General features: G+C 45.4%; 1 protein-coding gene across 1 annotated transcript in view; it reads left to right on the top strand.

The window, feature by feature from the left end:
* The first annotated feature begins 7374 nt into the window (after positions 1 to 7374).
* Positions 7375 to 23692, top strand: part of RBBP6 (RB binding protein 6, ubiquitin ligase) — a 28658-nt gene continuing 12340 nt past the window's right edge. The window contains exons 1-4 of the mRNA XM_072982658.2: positions 7375 to 7989; positions 11528 to 11627; positions 16345 to 16381; positions 22607 to 22651. Coding sequence (XP_072838759.2) covers positions 7824 to 7989; positions 11528 to 11627; positions 16345 to 16381; positions 22607 to 22651 — 348 coding nt within the window. The 5' untranslated portion in view covers positions 7375 to 7823. The remainder of the gene's footprint in view (positions 7990 to 11527; positions 11628 to 16344; positions 16382 to 22606; positions 22652 to 23692) is intronic.

Here is a 23692-nt window from a genome sequence, read left to right as displayed (position 1 = left end):
GTAGGCCAGCTCGGAACTGTATGGCTGGCTGATGCAGAGAGGGGTGATGGGAGGCATCTCCCCCACCCCCACCCCCACCCCCGGGAGAAAAGCAGGGGCAGCCTCTGAAGAATCAAGGAGGATCCTCTGCCGCTCATCAATCTTCTAAGAGGTTGGTCTGTGTTTTGGAGCCCGGCAGGTGGCCTTCGAAGGGGGAGCGTGCAGGGGGACCACCGCCTGGTTCTCCAAGGGGATGCAGGTCCTTTCAGGGTGTTTCCCTTTGTCATCTGCAAGACATCTCGGCCCCTTTCTCTCCCCCCCTCCCTCCCTCCCTCTCTCTTTGCTTCTCTGTTTGGCTGGTGATGGTGAGAAGCTCCAAACAGGAACTGCTTTTTTTATTCCCATTATGGAGAAAACCCGGTAAGATTCCAGGACTGTTGGCCCTGCCTTTTGAAGGATCAGTCCCTTTGGGAAGAACCTGGGCTGGAGCCTTCCGGGGGATCCCGTAGAACTCTCTTGGGCCACAAGAAGGTCCTGAGGCCCTCCTCCAGCCCCCACAGAGCTCCTTCCTCCACCCGCCACCAGGCCTCCGAGCCACGTCCCCCACACCGTTGTGTCTCGTTGCCGACTCTAAATGGTCTCCTTCCTTGCAGATTCACCTGAACTGGGCAGGAAGGCCCCTCTTTCCTCAGCTCCCGGCTTTGTAATTTAATCAGCAGCTGCTCTGTTGAATCTTCTGGCCTCTTTCTGGTATGAGGACGGTAGGTCGGGACGGGGTGGACCATGGCTGTGACCACCCTCAACGGGATCAGGGAACCCGGTTGGAGAGCTGGAGACGTCGCTTGACAAACGCCTCCCAAGAGTTCCGTATCATTTACAGCACATCCAGTACAGTCGGCTCGTTTTAAATGTGCATTGCTGTGCCATTCAAACTCTTCGGGGGGTGGGGGGTGGTTACTACTGTGCATCTTTCTCTTTATCCGGTGAGCTCAAGGCAGTGCACATGGGTCTCCTCCTCATCCCCCCCCCTTTCTCCTAGCAGCAACAGCTATGTTGAGAGTGTGCGGCTACCACAAGTCACCCAGCTAAACCTCAACACACACACACTTGGATTTGGATTTGCCCCTGGGCCTAGGTAGCAGGATTTTACCCAGGGGCTGAGCCCATTAATCTGGATTCCCTTTCGGCCTTTTTCTACCACTGGCTGGCCGGCAAGCCCTTCTGCCCTTCTCCCAACCCAGCCTGCCCCACCTGGGTGATGCCACAGAGGCCCACACCTCAGTCTCAGGTTCTCACCCTGAAAGCTCTTTGAAAAACGGGTGCTGTTGAGCTGGCTCTCTGGCTGGGGGTCACGCTGGGGGGTGGGGGGGAGGCAACACATAGGAACAGAATTAGCAATAAAGGCGATTCTTTTCTTTTAAAAGCAGTCCCCGAATGAGGATGGCAAAGCTACAGATGTGCAGGAGAAAGAACATCAGTGGGTTTCTGCTGGCGGCGGGCACCTTTAGTCCTTGAGAAAAATTTAAAATGTAAAACTTATCAATATTACATGCAGCCTTTTTGCCAAAGGGCAGGTTCATGTTCTTGACAGCGAAGCATAAAATAGAGGAAACCTGGCTGCCTTCCTGGAGAAGGACAACTGTGGCTGTCACTGCAGTGTGTGTGTGTGTCCCACATTTCAGAAACATCTGCATCGCAGTGAGCACAAGAGCCCCGAGCCTCCCACAGCTGCCTGAGAAGTTTTGCTTTGGAAAGACAGATGGGCAGAGGAGGTGGCTTGGCTTAACCGTTTTTTGGGAAGCGGAGCTTAAATGCAAGGCTCCAACTGATGGTGAGCTTTCTCCTCTGGATTCCTTCTTTCAGTCAATGCTGTTGCTCTCGCTGCTGCTTCTGCTGCAGCTTCCCACTGAGTCCCCCGCAGCACGAGAGACTCTTATCGGTGTGGGCAAGATTCCTGGCAGTTGGATGTGCTGGGTTTTGTGGGATGCCAAGAGGAGAGCATCTGCTTGGCGGAGGAGAGGGGGCTGCAGCTCAAGCGAGCCGGGCGGATGCCAGCTTGCAGGGGAACTCTTCTCCAGAGGCCTTTCTCTCCCAAACATCCCACAGAGGTGGCTCACATGGCGCCGGGAGCTCAAGAGCAGGAGAGAGCCACACTACTCAAAGGAAGGGATTGAATGCCCGCAGAAGGACCGTTGCCCAGGGAAGGAGGCCCACGGGCTAAGCAGGCGCTGCTGAATCGTCTTCTCACTTCCATTTTAGGGTCAACTGCAAAAAAGAAAAAGAAAAAAACCTTTAAAAGAACTGTTAAGCATGGAGGCTCTCCAAACGATGGACTACAATGTTTGTACAGGGAAGAGTCAAAGGTGGGAAGTCCACTGGTGGCCTGTACCTCTGGTGGCCACAGGTCCTCTTCAAGGCAGGCGAGTCCTCCGCTGGAGGGCTGTCCGAGGGGATCCTTGCCCTTTGGACCGGTTTCTCCATTTGGACAAATGCACCCGGCCCGCGTGTGATTTGGAGAGCCACAAGAAAGAAGATCAGGGGCATGACGTCACCTATTCGCCAATCCTCCTCCAAACATCAGCAGTCCCTGGAGAACAGACTCGGCAACAGCAGACACACAGATGACCCTGCTTGCCGTTTTCCCCATTGACCTTCTCTCCCCAAGCTTCTCTAGCATCTAAATAACCACCTTGGCACTTAGGGACCTTCTGCTTGATCCAGCGGTGCCACTCGGGGGAGACACAGCTGGTGATGCCCATAGCTGGTCCACCATTTGAAGCGATGGCGTCACCCCTGGGCATTAAAGGCAAGACCCCTGCCAACGAGAGCATGGCACAAGGACGACATCCTTGGAATCCTAAGCAGACAGATAATGCATTCAAGTGCCCCTGATGGGACATCACAGCAGCCAAGCCACGGCAGAACCCAGTCAAAAGCAGATGCGCATTGAACCAGGCAGCAATGCACACAGCCCCCGTAATGATGACATGCCATGAATATGGGATCAGCTCTCCTGCCGCCTTTTTGCCTTTTCGTACTGCCCCACAAGCTTCGTTTGCAGCCTATTGTGAGAAACTGTATATCCGTCTCTGCGGTACGCTTGGGAGGTGGACCCCTTTGTGGGTCAAGATGTCCGGTGACCTTTCTGATCCACGGGAAGAAAGAAAGGGAGAACGGACCTCAAACGGCTCTCTGTTGCTAGGTAACGTTTCCCAGTGGCTCATCGGTGGAATCGGTTGGCTTTTAACTGCATTATGGAAGCGTGCCAAAAGCGTGCTCTTTCTATACCTCACCCTATTGCTTCCACCCTCAGGTGATCTGGGCACAAGACCGATCCACGGTTTCCCCACCTGTCGGCCTTCGAGCACCAAAGCCTCCATCCAGTGCTGAAAGGTGACCTTTGTAAAAACAGGTGATGTGGGGCTTGGGGTCTCAGGCCCTCCCATCAAGACCCTCCTTTCCCCGGGGGGAGGGTTGGAGGATGGAGGCTTGCCTCCTACAAAGTCCAGATTCCCCCAAAACACATTCCAAAGTGTGGAGGGAAAGTTAAAGCCAGCCGTGTCCACCTTTAGAACGCAAAGTCCCAACGGGCTGTTTTACCCGAGCGTCACTTCACACGGCAGCTATGCAAGACAAAGTGGCTAACGCAGAGAAGTATTTAAGCCCAGATCTTCAGCTACTGCCTTGCTGTGGCAAAAGTATGTATATTCGCAGTACGTTTTACTGGAAATTTGCCACCGTGGAAGCGTCATTGTGCTGAAAACGCATAAGCCTTGGAACATTGAGAAGCACCTCATCGCTCAGCGGGGTCCTTCTATCCGACAGGAGTGATACACTGTGGGGGGGGGGACATAACTGAGTAGGTTATACAAATCTCCAGAGGAATTTTCCGATTAATTTCTGTGCCACCTCTCTTCCCTTTTCTGCAGGTTCCCCATGTCTTTTTCTAAGGCTCTCTGGAATCCCCCAACCGGTAATTAACGAGGGTGGGTTTGTTTTTTTTTAACCCAAGGGAATGTAAAGCATGCACATGTTTTTTGGGGGGTTGTTTGTTTGTTTTAAAGGCACAGAAGAGTAAGAGTCTTTGGGGGAACTGCACAGAGAAGCATTAAGAGGAGAAAGTTGGTGTGTTTGTTTTGATGGAATACAATAATTATCAGGCTTAGCAGCTGTTGCTTTTGAAAACAAGGAGGAAAAAAAAAAGTAAGGCTCGCACTGAAAAACGTTTGACAAACTAGTTTCACCAACAATCTGTTCCAAGCAAACCAGCCATTGCCGAATCCACACAAGAGCTCATTACGCAAAAGCTGAATTGCAAATCGTGGTGAGGTTTTTCTTCCCCTCCTCAAAAGCAAGGAGATGAATGCACAATTTGGCCTCAAAGAGAGGCCTTCTCGGTTTTGATGTGCCTGCCAAGAAATCCACCCCTTTGAGCTGCAGCTGCGCTTTGAGAGGGATCGTCCCTTTCAGCACTGGGAAGTTTTCCGCTCTAGGAAAGGATTTTGGAGGAGGAAAAGAAAATCGGAAATGGAAAAAAGGCACAAACTCTCTTTCTTGCAGAGTAAATCCACTCGATGTGCTCAGGGCAGTATCAAAGGCAGAGTGCTGCCCATTCTTCCCTTGCAGGGGTCTCTTTCCCCAGGACAGATCCTAGAATCCCCGACTAACGGAGTCAGAAGGGGCCCCGAAGGCCATGGAGTCCCACCCCCTCCCTGCTCAAGGCAGGGATCCCAATCCAAGCACATCCGACAGAAGGCGGTCCAACTTTCTCTTGACGGCCCCCATAGCGTTGTAGCGCTCACCACCACCTCCTGAGGTCATTCATGGGTTACATTGTCATACTAATAGTTAAAGAGATTTTTCCTGATTTTCATCCTAAATCTGGTTTCCTGTTGCTTGAGCCCATGGTTACGTGTCCTGCACTCTGGGATGATGGAGAACAGATCCTGCCCCTCCTCTGTAGGGATGACCTTTCCAGTCTTTGAAAACTGCTGAAAACATCTCAGGGCTCCACACTGCAGGCCCACATTTTGCTCTTGTGGTGCTTTTCCGTGGTTCCTACAGCGTTTCTGGATGTGAAGCGGCACCACATCTTTTAAGTAAGCGGGGCTACCACGTGACCGTTCACGTCAGAGGACAGGATGGCCAAGCTTTTTGACAGGGCCACCCGTCCACCTCAAACGAGGCGGGAGTACCCATAAGGCGTGAGCCAGAAAGGGACCCGCTTGTGGCATCTCCAGCAGCCGCTGGCCCGGGACCTGCTTCCGTTCCATTGGGGAGACAGTCTCAGGACATTTGGGTGGGTGGGTGGGGGGGGGGGGCAGAGGGGTGGTGCCAGCTATAAAGCTGGGGGGGGGGGGCTTTCCACCTGTTCGTATCCCCACCTGGCCACCTGCCACCTGCTTCACGTCGCTTTCCAAAAGCACAGAGAGAATCAGACGTTGAACTCCTTACTTCCCTGTATATAGTTGGGCGCTGAGAAAGCAAGCCAGGACTGTCAGGCTGCCTCCTTCCTTCCACCTTTCCGTCTCTCTTTCTCTTCCTCAACCGTCAGGGTGATCCATGCGGATCCAGTTCCAGACCCAGGCACAGACCCAGGCGGGAAGGCGTCTAAGCCCACGGAGATGTGGGTTGCCTCCGATCCCCAATACTAGCCAGGCTCCAGGCAGGCTCCAAAGCTCGCCCTGCCTCAAAGGCATCCCAGGAGTCCGTCCATCTGGAGCATCATCAGACCACGGGCGGCCGCAGCCGGGAAGGAGGAGAGGCCCCCGCCAGCTTCGAGAGTTGTCCATGCCGCCCCCCCCCCCGTTCCCAGAAACACCCCCTTGAGGAGCACAGTGCGCTTTTAGGCAATCGGCAAAGCCCCAAAGAAAGAGGACTCCGAGGCCAGGCGGGAGGCGAGGGCGTGCAGTGGGGAAGGCGAGCCGCCAGGGGGCCGCCCGGGAACGTGTGCACGCCGCCGCGCGCCCGCCAGCCGGGTCTGGGCTCCGCCGCAGGAGGACCGACCCCCCCCCGCGTCCACCCACCCGCCGAAAAGCCCGAGAGCAGCGCCCGGGGGGGGGGATCGGGCCTCCCTCGCCGGCGAGAAGGGGGAGGGGGCGGGGGCGGCGACGGGCTGGCACCCCCCGCTGGGTCGAGTCCCGGGCGCCGTTTGTATCCCCACTTGTCCAATTTCGGGGGGGGGAAGGGTTTTTCCCCATTTCTCAGTCGATCCAGTCTAGACAACTTCACATACATACAATTTAAGCCCCCCTCGAGGGGGAAAAAAACCCCACGTTTTTTCACCTGTTTTTTTCCTGCGGGGGGGGCGAAATGGAAATATTCGGAAAGTTGACACCTCTTCTAACCGCCAGGCCTTTTAGGGGAGGCGCCTTTTGTGCCCGTTTTGCATAACGCCCCCCCCCGCCCGCCTGCCCCCCGCCGCCTGTTTGCTGGGCAGACCGCGGCAGGCCGGGGGCCACCTCCGAGCCCGGATCGGGACCCTCGCAAGCCTCCGCCTCGGAACCTGCAAGGGCGGGCCTGGGCATCGGCCAAGAGGGGGGGAGGGTGGGGTGGGGGGAGTTGCCGGCCCCCCCCAAAAAACACACACACCCCAGAAGGGGCACCAAAGGCGTTTTCCTCGCCGCCCCCCCTCCAAAAAGGGACACGTGCCTTCTTTGATTGAGGTGGGGGTGGGGACTACCACTCCCAGAATCCCCCAGTTGGGGGATGATGGGAATTGTATTCCCAACCGTGGGGAATTTCCTCACCACCCCAGAGCCTACAATTTCCTCGGCCTCGTTTTATTAGTATAAATATTCGCACTTGCGATGAAACGAACGCCCGGAAGGATTAAAACAGCTCCGAACAGGATCAAAGGGCTCCTGCGCCTTTAAGAGGGCGGGGGAGGAAAGGGGGAGGGCCGCCCGGAGACCACGTGGCACGCCTTTTTTTAAAAGGTAGGAAAGCCCCGCCCACCTGCTCTCTCACACGCAAGACAGCCGTTGGCCCAGAAGGTCGGAAAAGAGGAAGGCGGGAGGGAGGCCCAGTAGCCGGAAGAGCGGCTTTTCTCCCTTTGTCATAATGCGCAGGGTCACGTGAGGGCCGAAGGTGGCGCACTGCGCCGCATGCGCAGTCCCGGGCTCGCGCCGCACGGCCGCTGGGGGGTTGGGCGCAGAAAGGGGCGGGCGGGCGCACGCGCTCGAGGCGTCGGGCGGAGAAGGAGGAGGGATTTGAGTAGAGAGGCGGAGGGGGCCATTCCGAAGACGTCGTCCCTCCCTCCGCAGCCCGTGCAGTGGCCGGCCGGGAAACCCCGGACGCTGCTCTGTGAGGAGAAGGAGAGGAGGAAGGAAGGAAGGAAGGAGGCGGTGGTGAAGGAGACGAAGAAGAAGAAAAAGGAGGAGGAGGAGGAGGAGGAGAAGAAGCGGCGTCTGCCGCGGAGGAAGGAGAGGGTCGAAGCCGGGCTAGGCCGGGCCTGAGGAGGAGGAAGGGGGCCGGAGGGACCGACGGGCGAAGAGGGACGACGACGACGACGCCATGATGGAGGCCTAGCCGGGCCAGCGGCGCGCCTGACGGGGGCGGGGGGGGGAAGGAGGAGCCGTCGTGGTTGCCGCCGAGGCCCTGGCGGGGCGACGCGGCCTCTGAGGGAAGAACGCGGGCCCTTCGCCTTCGCCGCCAGCCCCGCCAGGTCGCCTCCCGGCGGCAACCGCCCCGCCCAGCTGCCGCCGCCGCCGCGGCCTAGCCCTCCTCCTCCGCCGTCGTGGTCGTAGTGGTGGTGGTGGTGGTCGCTGCTGCCGCCTCGGTTCCGGCCTCGGTGCTTGCCTGCCTTTGCTGCCGCCGCCGCCTGCCTGCCTTCTTCGCCCGCCATGTCCTGCGTGCACTACAAGTTCTCGTCGAAGCTCAACTATGACACGGTCACCTTCGACGGGCTCCACATCTCCCTCTTCGACCTCAAGCGCCAGATCATGGGCCGCGAGAAGCTCAAGGCCGCCGACTGCGACCTCCAGATCACCAACGCCCAGACCAAAGAGGGTGAGCCGGGCGGGGGGGGGCGCCAGGGCGGGAGGGAGGGGGGTCGCAGAGGAGGAGGAGGAAGGAGCATCTCGGGCGGTGGGGTTGGGAGCGGGGGGGGGCTCTCCGTCCCCAGGCACGTGGCGGCTGCGGAGGGAGTCGGCCCTGGGGGGCCGGAGGAGGAAGGGGACCACCGGCCCCTCTCGCCGGCTTTCTCCCCACGACCCCCCCCCGGCCTTTTCCTCTCCCAGGTTTCTCTTCCCCCTCCACCCCTTTCTCTTGAGGAGGTGGCCTAGGAGGAGGCACGGCTTTGGGGCCTTGGCCCCCCCCCTCGCTCTGGTTCCTGCTCCCTCCCCCCCCCTCTCCATATCGCGGCCTGACGGGGCCCAGAAGCCTTTCCTCCTTGTGCAGGAAGAGAGAAAAAGGGAGAAAGGCCTGCTGGAGCGGTGGGTGCCCGAGAGGGAGGAGGGATCTTCATAGGACCCAGGAGGGAACCCTTGAGGTGGCTTTCCCGGGAGCCTCTGGGATCTCCTGGCAGGGCATAGTTGTGGAACTGGCATTGGGTCCATCTCTGACAGGTGAGGTAGCAGGAAAGCTCCTCTGGGCACCTGGGTGAGGTCAGCAGCGGGTGACTCTTATTTGCAGGGATCCTTCCAGTTTCCTGTTTTGCCCCTCGGATTTCTAAAGCCCAGATCATCTGCCTCCAGGGATGCTTAGGAACACGTTGGTCTGGATGTAGTTTTTGGGATGAGCCAGTCATCCCAAGCGGTTGGTTGGCTTGTCATCTGTAAGAGCTCGACTTCTGGGAACTTTTCCCACTGGTTTAAATGGTCTGGAAATTCCTTGACCTCACTGGTTGTGATGTTGCCGCAAAATGTTTTAGCCAGTTTCTGTATGAACGGAGCCTCCTTGGGTAAAATTCTTGTTTTTCGTTTCACCTCTGCCCCTTTTTCCTTCAGCCCAGGACTAGGAAGTGAGGGTAGCACCTGTTTCTTGAGGGCGGTGCAATAGACCTGGTGAACATTTGGACAGTACAGGAAACTGAAAAGAACTGTCACCCCTATTAATAAACAGGTTTGACCCTTCCAAAAAGTAGACAGCTGGTTTCTGCTGCTTGTGAATCTTTGCAGATCCCGTTGCTGTTAGGTGCATTTCAAATGCCATGGTTACAGTCAGCTTTGGGTAATCAAAGCAGACAGGAGCTGGCTTTTCTGAAATACACTCAGAACTTTATGGAAGAGATTTTTCCCCATGTATTGCCTGGTTATTTGTCAACAATTTTACCAAAATTCAACTAGTATGGCAACCCAGAATATGCCTTTATTTTTAGGGGAAATACAATATTGCTCTTTCGCACACCTGTATTGTGTAGGTTTATGGAAATTTGGTATTTCTGGAAAGTTTACATGTAGCTCCAACCAAGAATTTGAAAGCCTGTTTGGAGCTTGTTGGTGGAAGTTGAATGGTAAATGGAATAGGACTGTGGTTGATTGAAGAGACAGGCATTTGTTTCCTTGGGAAAAATTCTCATTCCTCTGTTTTTCTGTAAGGCATAAACATTTTTATTGATGTAGTTCTCTAGTGAAACAGCTAGCCTTAGAGTTGGACTTTCTCATATTTCTAGAATTTAGAGCTTTTTCAAATTATGCAAATGTCTATCCCACTAAACAATTGAGATTATCCCATGGCCAGATTCTTTCCTGCCCCCCTTTTCTTGAGGTTATCTGCCATGTTCTGGATAAGGTACATTGAAATTTGAACTTATTTGTCATTTTAGTGATATTGATGGCTCAGGAAATTTTTGCAGTGCGCTAAATTAGAGACTCAATGTAGAATTTACATTTTTTATATATATATATATATATATATATATATATATATATATATATATATATATATATATACACACACACACACACACACACACACACACACAAAGCCAAACCTTTTCTTTGAACTGAGTTGTTTCATATAGTTGTCAGAGCATGAGACTAGACCTGGTAGGCTCATTGTACGATATAGAACCTCAACTCCCTTACAGAGAGCCTTAGCAAGTCTGCATTCACATCTTGAAAGTGTGACATTTACCAGTGGACCACATGGAATATAAGTCTTACATGAGGGTTGTTACAAAAAATACCCCAGCCCCAAGAAAATAAATGACACCCATTTTTTAAGTTGAATACAGATAATTTTTTTAAAAAAAAATCAGATTGATTTGACCAAGCACAGCTGAAAATACATTTATAACATGATGGCTGGAATTCTGTTGTGCAGCTAGAGATGGGAAGGCCTGGGGGGGGGGACAGAAAATTTTAAGGGGGACACATGTTTTTCCCCAAATCTATTTTTGGTTTTCTGAAAAAAAACCCCTAAAAATATGGATTGTGGAATATGTTCTTTTACAATTATGAATGATATTCCCTTTTTGTGCAGTGGGGATGGCATCGGGGCCAAGTTGCTGCTCAATAAAGGCAATTGTGGGGTGCAATGTGACAATGTCATGTACACCCTGAAATTGTCAAAGGAAGCCTTTAATCAGCATTGATTTGCTACTGCTGGTGCCGTCATCACTGTTGTACACATGGAACTGTGTGCAGCAGAGTTTCAGGCAATATTGGTTGGATGAGTATGTGTATTTGAGGCTTTATGCTACCTCGATTGTGAATAGTTAAGATGTGTGTGTGCTCTAATATTGTACTGATATCTGTTCGTTACTAGTACAGTTTACAAACTTTTTAAAGAAAAGAAAGTTAAGATTTTTCCATGGTTAAAATTAAGCTCTGGAACCTTTTCCTCCGCTTCACAGAGTTGATGTCCTTATATTCATTCTTAATCCTACTATGGACCAAGTGATGCTCCAAGATGTTTTCACATAACATCTATTTCTCTTTTTTTCTTCAAGTCTCCACCAATCTAGGTTTTTCTTTTTTCTTTCCTGAAACCATAGTTTCCCATGGTTAGTAAATAGAAATGTGGCCAGATAGTGCCTGTTGCAAATTTGTTTGCTGCTTGCACAATGGTAAAAATCAACCATTTTAAAAGGTAGAATGATTGCAGATGGAAAGCGAGATGGATGACATTAATTCATATTATTCTGTTTTAAAGAAGACTGAAACATTCCCCCCCCCCTTTTAAAGAAAAAAATGGTTTCTGCTTTTTTAGATTCCTAATGCAATCTTTATTTAGGAATAATTGTCTACAAGTACTATTAGTCTGTTGAATTAACCTGCACATGCCTGTTGATCTAATCCCTGAGATGATATCTATCATATTCATGCTGTGCTTCTTGTTTATATTTCATGTCATGAGTAAGTTGTGTTTTATGGTGTCCAGTAACGTTTTCTTTGCCATAGGTTTTTTGTATAGATCCAATTAATACTGACAAATGTAACTTCAGTTGCTGTTGAAAATTGCCTCAGTAACAGTGGGAGAAGCAAAAAAAATTGTCCAGAATGCATTCTGAAAAACCTTGGTGTTCTCTGGGTAAAATTCTGAACCAGTTCTTACTAATATTGAACCCTTACCAAGCATACATGCTCTTTGTCTCCTTTTTCAGAGTATACCGATGATAATGCCCTGATTCCCAAGAACTCATCTGTTATTGTCAGAAGAATACCTATTGGTGGAGTAAAATGTACAAGCAAAACATATGTAATGTAAGTGTCTGGCTTTGCTTTTAGGAACTAAAATAAAAGTTCAAGTAGGCTTGTTCACTTCTAGTATTCCTTTTACAGTTTTCATTGTAGGAAGAAGAGAGGTATATTTAGAAAAAAAGCCTACTGTTGAAGGTTACATGTAAAACATCAAAAGCACTTTTGCACATTCATTTTGTCTGATTTTACAGTTGTGTCCCATGTAGTCTGCAGATTTTTATTTAAATCTGTGGCAAATTTTAATCTAATTTTTGTCTTGTCGACCTCCTTGGTGTAGCCCAATAGGGGAAAAGACCAGTACACTCATTAATACCTTTTTGCAGCGGTCTGGCTCTGGTTCCTGGCCATTGATTGGTCTCTCTGCTTTTGGCAAGTTACTAGTCTGTTGTAAACCTATGTAAGTGACATCCAGGCCTTCTAGATACAGCTATTAAGACTACAAGTAAGAAGGACGGGATATAAATCTAATCAATCAATCAATCAATCAATCAATCAATCAATCAATAAATAAATACAAAACCAACAAGATAACTGTTCCATGCTGTAGAACAGTGGTGTCGAACTGTGGCCCTCCAGATGTTCTTGGCCTTCAGCTCCCAGAAATCCTGGCCAGCAGAGGTGGTGGTGAAGGCTTCTGGGAGTTGAAGTCCAAGAACATCTGGAGGGCCACAGTTCGACACCACTGCTGTAGAATAACCACAAGATCTCTAACTTCAGTTGTGTAAGTGAATGCAAGTTAAAGCAATGCAGCACTTTTTCTAGGAGGCCTTCAGCGAATGAAAAAGTATTCAATTAGGTTCAAATTGTTTCTTATATGACCTGCTATAAGAGGAACTAGAAATACTTGGCAGCCTCCTTGCTATAGTTTTAATACTTCTGTCACTACAGTCCTGGAATTTGTCGAGCCATTCATGCATGGCCTGCAGTCCTGATGGTGAGCTGTCTAGCGATTTGTGAAGAAAGGTGGTTGCTAGGTTTGCCCCTGAACAACATCCAGAAAAGTCGCCACCAGTTTCTATTTGAGTTGGGTTTTACCAACAACTATTGAAAAACTTGATCTTTAGCACATGCTTTGTGTAGTGTTTTTGGATCATATTTTATCTACCATACTTGTAAATTTTTGCCTGTTTCAGGCTAGCATGAAAATTTAAACCATTTCATTGTGATCAGAGAACTCGGGCAGAGAGAACATTATTGATTCATGTACACAGGACAAGGAGAGATGAGCATTGGTCCTGGCTGTCTGTTGTAGGATTTAGAGCAGGTCTGTTATATTATTGGGTTGCCTCCCCATCTGACTGGGCATTCGGGGAGCAGAATAATTCAGTAAATCTTAAAGTAGTGCAAGATTCAGATGGAAGACTGTACTTTGAATCCTTTTGTTTATTTCAAGGGGAGCTGGTTTAAACTTCTTGATTAGTTATAGTTGTGCGTAGTTCATAGTACTCTGTTATCAAGTAGTAGTATAGTCTGTAAATAAATAAATACACACACACACACAGCCTTGCTCTTTGTATAGAGCAGTTGCGAGTACAGTGGTGCTTCGCATTGCGACGTTAATTCGTTCCAGCGAAATCGCTGTTGAATGAAAACGTTGTAATGCGATATTAAAAAGTCCATAGAAACGCATTAAAACCTGATTAATGCGTTCCTAGGGGCTTCAAACTCACCGTTCAGCAAAGATCCTCCATAGCGTGGCCATTTTCGCTGCCAGTTAAGTGAGGAATCCGTCCCAGAAAACAGCAGGCGGCCATTTTGTTTACCCGGCGGCCATTTTGAAACTACCAATCTGCTGTGCGAAAATGGTTGCTTTGCAATGATCAGTTCCCGAAGCAGGGAACCGATCATCGCAAAGCGAAAATACCCCATAGGGAACATCGTAAAGCGATCGCAAAAAGTTCGTCGCAAAGCGATTTCATCATTAAACAGAGCGCTCGCTAAGCGAGGCACCACTATATATGGACATATATATATGTCCACAAGAAAGCACTGGTTGCACCTAAGAATGCTTGGCTTCTAGATTACACCATTTGAGTGAGCTGAAATTTACTGGTATGGAAGCGTATTGTTCAGTAGATGTGAAAATTGTTCCTGTAAAGCCAAGTGACAGTGGAGAGGATGCTTAGCTGTTCCAGCTGTCCTAATAGTGAAGATATTTTTGTAGGTGTGGAGTTTTCTGCCTGAAATGAAATAATGGTGTACATCTTTCCCTCGCTCTGCTAATTCCAGCCAGTTTATTAAAAAAGCCTTGGAGTACAGTTTAAACACCGGTCGTTATTTTCATGCCACACCCTCCATGGTGGTAGAAACGGGCAACATCACTGTCACATGTAGCAAGGGTAAAATCCAGCCACAGAAATGTTTCTCTGAAAATTAATGGAACAGTTTCTTACAGGCTATTGCAGTAAAGGGGTCAGTTGTTCAGTGGAAGAAGAACATCTCGAAGCACAAAGCCTTGATCTTTGTATAGAGCAATTGCCAGTAAAGGGAATAAGCCCCTCAACTTTAGTTACTTTTGTGCTGCTGAAGATGGAGAACGGAGCAGAAGGCTAATTATACTGGCTGGGTTGATTATATTTGTTATATATATAAATAAAAATCAGAATTTAGACATTTGGAGGATAAAACAGATCTCACTAAGAAATAGCCTGTGGTTTAAAGTGAAAAAATGTGTTTGAAGTTGTACTCCCCACCCACCCAAAAAGGAATTTCAATCACTCATCAATTCCACCAACCCATTAATACACCTTTCTTGTATCTTGTCTTCCATCACCCCAACATAATCCCATCTGTTAGTCCTATTTCAATATCGGTGTTAGAAAAGCACAAATTTTGTATCATAACTGTATCTGTACATTGCCCATGGGGAAATAAGACACAATTTAGAGAAATCAAGGTTTCAGAAGGCAATAGAACAGCAACATAAGTGAATAATAACCACAATAAGATGAAGTGCAATGAAGAGTTTTCTATTTTTGTTAGGGATATGACATAAATACCAGTCTTAAGTTATAACCTTCTGGTGGCTAGAGCCAGTCTTGAGATGCCTTTAGTACATATTTCACCTATTAATTCACGCAAGACAATATGGAACAGATGTTTTGTGGCATGTATGAATGCTAGTGTCATACTGCTTCTAGCTCATAAATGAGTGAGTGAGCTGCTTGCTTGGGCTTTTTACATGCTCCTTGTCTCTTTTCCTTTCATGACCAACAAGAAGAAGCCAGAGGCTTCTGCCTTTACTTTTTACTGAAATGCAGTTTCATTTGACCACAGTTTGGGGTACAGGTTTGTTGCTATTAACCCTAGTTTAGACATTGTACCATTTCTTAAATTTAGATTTTATGGTGAACTGTGCTTCCTATAATATTTTGAATTAAAATAATTTGAATATCACCATGAATTATAAACCTGGCTGCAGAAAAAAGACATGTAGCTTTCGTTATAATTGTGCTGCTGGAGAATAGAGCAGAAGGCTAATTATACTGGCTGTGTGCTGGATAAATAGCCCAAGTAAGCAGCTCACTCACCCAGTCTTCTACAGTTGTAGGGTGGAGGTGAGTGTATCACACTGACTAACCATGGCTGCTTTGCATAGTAGGAAGAACTGGGTGTGTATTTTAGGAGACAAGGGCTCCATTCCTCTAGAGCTGTAGCTCATGAATCCCAGAAACGCTGTGTATTTGGCAGTTAGATTTATTTTAATGAAAGTTACTCAGGGTATAGGCTCACTTTTTAAAGGTAATTAAAGCCATTTGAAAGTGAAGGCTCTGTATTCCTAAAGCATAATCTATATCTGAATATAAGTAGTTGTTACTGTAAATAAACTAAAAAGATGTGTGTTTGATTGCTTATCTTCTCCATGGATTAAGGTCCTCAAGATCCTCCATTATTTATTAAGCTACGTATTGATGCATCTGTATGTTTCTTAGCACTTATACATCTTGTATTTAGTTAACTGACAGTTTGTAAAATATTCCAGACTTGCTTAAAACCTCAGTAAACTTATTTCATACAGAACCCTATAAATTCCTTTCAGGTGATTGTTTTGAGAACTAGCATTTTTAGTTGATGCTATTAACAGCAAGGGGAGGGTTGACCTCTTGGGTAAACTTGTGTGTGTCCAGGTTCACTATTTGTTTATTTATTTGAGCTGAATTCAATCCATTTCCCTGAACGGGACTCGGTAAGAATGGATTATAGCTGAATGTCTTAAAGTGTAGTGCAGTAGTAATGACACATGTTATTTAGTCGTTAAGTCGTGTCTGAGTCTTCGTGACCCCATGGACCAGAGCACGCCAGGCCCTCCTGTCTTCCAGTGCCTCCTGGAGTTTGGTCAAAAATGAAACATAAGATAAATAAAATAGGCACAATTGAAATGCAATTTATGTTGTCCGTGAGAATACTGTAATAGGTTATTAGTCCCAACTGGAGGAGACCCACTGAATTAAAAGGTGCTTGGCAAGTAGATGTTTATACAGATTACTTCAGTGTTTTGACTCTGGTTGGACTCTTAGTTGATTCTGGGCCTTGGCTGGTACTTGCTACTTGTATTTCTCTGCAGGACCAGAGTCAGGCACTCCCTGCCTTTTAAAAGAGGCAGCTGTTTCTTCATGTGCTATTGATATATACAGGGCTGGTGTTCTCGAATACCCCCTTTTCTGCTTTGTGCTGTGTGTGTGCTGCTTTGTTTCTGACAATCTCTGTTTTCCCTTTTTAGAAGTCGAACTGAACCAGTGAGTGGACCTTCAAAAGCAGTATGTAAAAACACAATCTCACACTTTTTTCTTCTACACATTCTGTTTATTTTTTAAACTAATGTAGCAATAAAATACCTTTCGAAATACTAATTTTCATTAATTTATCACAGAAGCTTTGGTATTGTAATTGTATTTCGACTTCAGTATAGTATAAAATGGCCAATGCAAAAACCATTTTAATGTGAATAATTACACTTGTGCCAAGTGACACACTGTATAGCATATTGAATGCTAGATTATTTCCTGTATGACTTTGTGTTGTACAGATACTGTATGATCATTTCTAGATCATGTAAGTTGAGGTTTGCACTACTGCACATGATTGCCTTGTTCCACATCTGTGTGTCTAGTTGGTAGTTGTATGTTTGTATAGGTTGTTGTCTGCTTTTTGTTTTCTTGAAATAAAGACATTTGGAGTGTATCCTTTTTTTGCCACGACCACAATGTATTGTTTAGCTTTTGTTCTTAGTCTTCCCCTTTATGGTTTTTGAATGTTATCAGAAACCATGTTCTTCAACTTTTTAACATTCTTAACCTTGGGGTCAAACACACATTCAAATGTCAGAGGCATTTTTGTGCAGCTGAATGTACACTGGAATACACAAAGTTGTTCACTTGGTTTCCATTAACAGAGAACATATTAGAGCAAAGAACAGTCCTAATGTCCAGTATGATCTTCCAATTTCTGTGAACAAACACATAATTTAAATTGATCACAGTAGCCAGCATATATTTGAGATATGTTTAGGCACAACTGACTGCCTGTTTGTTCTGCTATCAGTTTAAGACTAAATCCCATTATTTCTCCTGCCATCTCCCCCAGCCACCCCAAATTCGCTAGTTATACATTTTTTCCCACTGAGTAGACTCTTTAGTTTGAGACTTATCAAGCCCTTCAGATACCATTGCCTTTGTACAGTTACATTGGTAGTGCTTTTGTTCCATTCCAGTTCATTAATTCTGTCATGTAGTAGTATATTTACTTCACATAGTTCATAGTTTGCTTCTATGGCAGAATAGCCTCCATCAACATTTACAATTGCAATTCCGTATATCTTTTGTGTTTTTGTGTGTTTGCTTTATTTTATATTAGTATGGTACAGGTATCCTCTTAATGGAAGGTTGTATTTGACTTCGTGACCAGTGAAATTGTTGATGAAGTTAGCAGAAAACAACAATTACTTGGACACATTCAGTATCCAGTGCTAAAGAAATTAAATATAACTCTCTCTTCTTCATGGTGTCCTCTGTGATACCAAAAACCTGTTTCCAGCTTCCTGGAGCACATTTTTACGGTTCACGGGTATCGAGAAACCAGCTCGATATTTTAGTGGTGTTGTAAAGGAATAACTCAGGGGACAGAAAAAGGACCATATCCCAACACACGGGGCTGTAGGAGAAAGCAGTAATTTTCAGTTTTGGTGGAAGCAGAAAGGTTAGGGTTGTCCCACAAACAGTTCTGACTATAGGTACACTTGCACAGTTAAGTCACACAATGTAGACTGTCTAGTTATAACTCTGTGAACATCATGGTCGTAACTTTATGCTGTGTCATGTGCAATAAGATTTCTGATTACATGTTCATAAACAAAGAAGAATATGTTGCACATCTGTTAGATTTTTCCAGCTATTCTAAAGGTGTGTTTTTAAAATCAGGCATATGCAGAACATTTTCAGCCTATAGATTCCTTGGTTAGCTTTTACGTAATCACTGTTGTAAATAGTTTGCCTTTTCAAGTGGGACACTCTTGTGAAATCTTGTCATGTGGAGATAATTTCTGTTTGCTGGCCAGCAGCATGTGTTGCTTGCTTTAAAGCTGGGATTGTTTATTTGTAAGTGTATTTAAAATATTTTACCCCACCTTTCTCCTTAAAAAGGATCCGAGACAAGTGACTGTGTAAAATTTTTCCCATTGACTATGCTGATTTGGGACGTGGTGGCACTGTGGGCTAAACCGCAGAAGCCTGTGCTGCAGGGTCAGAAGACCAGTCGTAACGGAGTGAGCTCCCGTCACTTTGTCCCAGCTCCTCGCCAACCTAGCAGTTTGAAAGCATGCAGATGCGAGTAGATAAATAGGTACCACCTCGGTGGGAAGGTAAAACTGTGTTCCCTAGCCCTAGCCACGCTGGCCACGTGACAACGGAAACTGTCTTCTGACAAGCGCTGGCTCTACGGCTTGAAAAACGGGATGAGCGCCGCCCCCTAGAGTCGGACACGACTGGACTAAAAATGTCAAGGGGAACCTTTACCTTTTTATGCTGACTTGTCCAGTTTCCCTGTCAGATGAGAAGTGGTTGGTTTTCCAAGGGAATGTGTGAATCCTTTCATCCCAGGAGGCAGTTTTCTCTGGATAGCGGAGAGAAGGCCAGTGCCTGTATATCATCTAAGGTTTTGAGGGCCAAGCTTTGAAGTTTAAGGGCAAGGTTTGACAATAGGCTGATACTTAGTAAAGGGCAAGCAAAATAGAAGTGTCAGTAAGAAGAGTGGACTTGATTTAAATAATGAAAAATCAATTTAAAGATTGTATAGTCACCTCCCCCAGTGTACTTTGCCAGCTGTAACTGTCCCGTGTTTCCCCTAAAATAAGGCAGGATCTTACATTAATTTTTGCTTCAAAAATGCATTAGGGCTCATTTTCAGGGGATGTTTTATTTTATAGTCATGTCATCTGGTTGCTCCCCAGTGGTGGAGGGCGGGGTTTCACTTAACTAGGGCTTATTTTTGGGGTAGGGCTTCCTGAAAACTCATCGTAGGGCTTATTTTCAGGTTAGGTCTTATTTTCGGGGAAACAGAGTAGTACAGATCTTTTTAATCCTCCCCTTGCCCAGATTGATTGAATCATTTTCAGAGGGGGGAAGGGAAGGGTTTCACTTGGTCTTCTGAGATCTGCAGAGTTATAACTGTCAAGTTTGCTGCTCAAGTGGACTTAGCTTCACTCAGAAAATTCTTGAAAGCCATCGTGAATACATTAAGAGGGCTTCCAATAGTTTCTTGTGTTCTGTCCTGTTGTGCCAGAAAAAACAAAGTTTGCCAGAAAGAACGCTGCACAGTTGGAAAGTAGGACTGATTGCGTCTGTAATTTTTCACTTCTGTGCACTGGCCAGGATCCTATGGCCACTTTACATTAATGTAAGGGAAACTGTGTAAGACTTGGCAGCAAATTGCTGATCAGAAACAAGGTGCTACTGCATTCCTGCATGCAAGATAAAGTATATACCCAGGGACCTTGTAACAGTGGTAGTGGCCACCAAGCGTTACATTGTTTTCTTTATGCATGTGCAAATTGATAATTTACATGTGTATAAATAAAATAATGTAACTCTTGTTATTGTTTATTGCAATGGTATCTTCTAGACAGAATGCTTGAGAGCAAGGTTATTTAAATTAATAATTCATCTGTAAAACTCAGCAAAATTGGGTCGTCTTGTCTAGGAATTGTTGGACTTTGAAAAAGATTAGATGAATAAATTAGCTTATTACAGAATCTCAAAAATCTATTGAATTAGGCTGTATAATCCATAGTGAGGTTTTTGAGCCACTGCACATTTTAAATCAAAGTGATCATCACATGGGCCTTTTTCTACAAAAACAGTGTTTTAACAAAAAAAAATTAAAAATAAAATTGTTAATTTTTAATGCCCCTTTAAAAAAAACATTTTATTCACTGTGATTGTTGGCTACTAAGTGAAGCCCAAATTATGAATCCTTGTTCTTTGTTTGTTTGTCATCTTTTCCTTTCGCTGCATATCTGCAGTCTCCTTTCCTCAAATGCAGCCTCAAAGCTATCCTTCCCAGAGAGATGTACGTTGAAAGGTAGTTGGCTTTTAGAACTTAAACTATAGTTTTTGCTGGTCTCTAAGAAACATTTTAGGTCATTTCGATGTAACATGTGTTGATTCCTGCTCTGCTGACCTCCTCCTGTTCACTCTGACACTACCTCCACCCAGTTCACTTTCACTAGTTAAGATATTGGGAATAGTTCCCCTTACGGAGTTTCTGTAATTCAGAGGCAGTTGAATATGCAGGATGTATGCCTTAGAGCTAGCTATTAGTTTTGTCCCGGCAGTATTGTAGGTAATTAAGGTTTCTCTGCTTTATGGCGCTGCTCTGTGTACATCACTCACATAAGGATCTTGTCTGTCATTCTGACAATAAAACATAGTTTGGGAAAACTGTGTTTAAAGGTACCACTTCATTTCTTCAGTTTTCCACATCATTGCATCACATCTTTCAAAAATGCGGGGTGAAACATTACTAGATGAACTTGATTTTTTTAATCGGTACAGAAATCTGCAATGTGGAGGTGGTCTATTTGAGTTAGACTAAAGAAAATATAGCCAACATTCTAGGTGTGCCTGTCCTTTCTCCCACATGATTGAATAATGAGAGTGTATCGATCTAAGGTTGTATAAAGGTTGTTTTCTTTGGGGGAAAAAAGAAACACAACAAACTTTATTAGAAAAAAACTCCCATGGAAAGTATTTCCATGTTGTGGATGTGTGTGTATATGAAAGCAGGGGGCAGTTTGTGGCAGATGCTTGCAAAGCCCGTCTGTGTGAATGAATTGAGAACATGGTAAGGTGATCAGGGCTCACTTTTAGTGCGGCACTGTTCCAAGGTCATTTGGCTTGTGGAATTGAATGGCAACCATTCATGCATGTGATTGAAAGGCACTTCAGTAACCTTTGAATGGCAGGCCTGGGTGTTGGGGATAAGGGACCATTTTCCATCATCTGTCCCTACTTAGCCCACGGGTTCATTTTGAGGAGGACTGTGGCCACTTGTGGGCAGACGTTAAGTTTTTGATCCTAGCTACAATGGAAACAAAAGAAGAGTGGCATCTGTGCTTAGGTGTTTGTTGCTAAAAAGACTTGATATCCCTGCCTTTCTGAACTCTCGTTGAAATGTTATACATACTAATCAGGAATGTAGACTAGAAATTGCATCCAAAAATACCTGTGTGTCATCATATGGACAGAGAGCTTTCCTTAGAAGCGTAACAGGAGGCATCACTTAGGGTGATCTTGAAACAGTTTGAAAGTTGCTAGCTTCTTCTCAAAGTGTGGCTTTATTTGCTTGGTACCTGACATGAACGCTTGAGGGACTTCCATGGGACACACTCCACGCAGTGGGCCTAAGCAATTTCCTTGTTGAGCCAGATTGTTTAAAATCTGTAGGTGTCTTCACAAGGAATGTGTGGTGGCTAGTTGTCTTATTGTTATAGTCTTTTGTTGCATGGGATGCCTCAATTCTTCAGTAAGTTGTAATGTGAGTAAATGGCACAGGAGTCCAGTTTTAATACTTGAGGCCTCATCAAAATAAAATTACAAATTATGGCTTTAAGAAGACATTCCTCTCTTGAACATAGATTTGTTGTAGATTTGTTGCTATATTTTATCTGCTTTCATATCATGACAGACGCCTTGCTAGATAGAATGAAGTGTATAGATCAGCCCAGGACTGGAAAACATTCATAGAGCTAAATATTTTCTCCTGGTCCATAGCGCTACCAAAAGATTTACATATCTTTGTTTAAATATAATCAAGTTTAGGGAAAGACATTAGGACAGAAGCCATTAAATAGTTTTGTCTTTTTTTTTAATTACAGTGGCTTCTATTGAAATGCTAAATTGAAAAACTGTATACATCTTTGTTTTAAATACCTTGTTTCAACATTTTGAGATATTCTGTACTACTCAACACAAAGCATTTAATTAATATCCCACTTCTGTCAGTTTTGAAATGGTGGTTGATGTTGCACTTAAAAAATTTATTTCAAAGCTCAGAATATGCCAGATATATAAAACATATGTTGTGAACAAAATTAAAATATTTGGCTGTGAAAAAGCTTCCCTCTGCATTTTGTTTGTTGTGTGAAATCCACTTCCCCTATACTGGTGTTGCGTAACTCCTTTAATTTTATTTTGGGGAGACATAGACTTGATTATCCTGATCACAGAATGTAAAATGCTGATGGGCTGATCCTGTTGAGCTAGAGAGAGTTCTCTATTTTATAGTTCATTCTGTAGAACTGGATATGATGTGTTTCTGACTGCACCAACTGTACAGGCAATGATATCTTTGGCTTTCCATACTTTTAAAAAAAATCCCCTCTGTAGTGCATACGTTCAGGTTAGATATTAATGCCACGGTAGAGGCTAAATGTGTCGGCTGCATTTTGATTGTGGAACTTGAATGTGTGTTTAATTTTTTATGAACAGATTGATGACTCTTCTGCATCTATTTCTCTGGCCCAGCTTACAAAGGTATATATACATATATTCTTGTCAAATATAGCCAAAATCATTGCTTGCTTGCTATTTTGGGTGTTTCTATGCTGTGACTTTTATCCAGTTGGTTTCTGTCACTAGTGCAAAACATTTTTAGTGAGAAGCCTGCCTATTGAAAAATGTGTGTATATTTATTGCTAACTATCCTGTAAAGAGTAGTTCCCAGTATGGGAAGATAGAAGGGGAGTACCTTATCAGCCTCAACATAATGTTGCTGTTTTACTCATCTTCAAGACACAAAGAAGAACCACTTCTGAAGCTGTTTTATCGTTTTCTTTCATACGTTAATTTTGCGTTGGAAAAATAGCAAGGTTTTAAAGAAGAATTTTAATACTATTTATGGACTCCTAGGATTTCTCTCTGTCACAGCCAAAATAGAAGTATTTCCCTATCATATGGACAATTTGCGTGATTATTTGGGATTCTACACTCATACCCAGTGGTAAAACAATAATTTACGTAACATAATTTGATAAGTTGTACACTTGTAGTCTATGTGTAGTGAGCAGTAGCAATGCAACTAATTTGTTTGAACACAGACTGTGTAAATGTATTTATAGGAATATACCAATGTGTATGTGTGGCATATTGGTAAATGTGACCTTCTGAAACTGTTGTATCTGCCTTGTTTTGCTATTAATCTGCTTGCATTTTTTGCTCAATAATGTGTAACTTTGTCTGGGAAAAAGCATTAGTGATGATATACATCATCCAAGTGAATAATCGCTCTTTAAAAAAAGAGTTATTAGAAGCAGTATTGCCTAATAAGTAATTTGTGTTTCTTTTGTGAATGAAGCGTTATGTTTTTCCAAGAGAAAACTTTTTGTAGTTATGCTGAGGAATCTGACATGCATTTGCAAGTACGCCATTTAAGTCAAGCAAGTTACCTTAAGTTTGGTTTCCATTAGTGCTGTCTTTAAAGTTGTCCGTGGTTCTGTAAGCTCATGTCAAGTTATTTTTCTGAGATGTGAAAAAATGTCCAAGAGGTGTACACTTTTAAGTTTCAGGTAGAACCTA

The sequence above is a fragment of the Pogona vitticeps genome, chromosome 13 (genome assembly GCF_051106095.1).
Source record: "Pogona vitticeps strain Pit_001003342236 chromosome 13, PviZW2.1, whole genome shotgun sequence".
In the NCBI taxonomy this organism is placed as follows: domain Eukaryota; kingdom Metazoa; phylum Chordata; class Lepidosauria; order Squamata; family Agamidae; genus Pogona; species Pogona vitticeps.
This window is presented reverse-complemented; position numbering and strand designations above follow the sequence as displayed.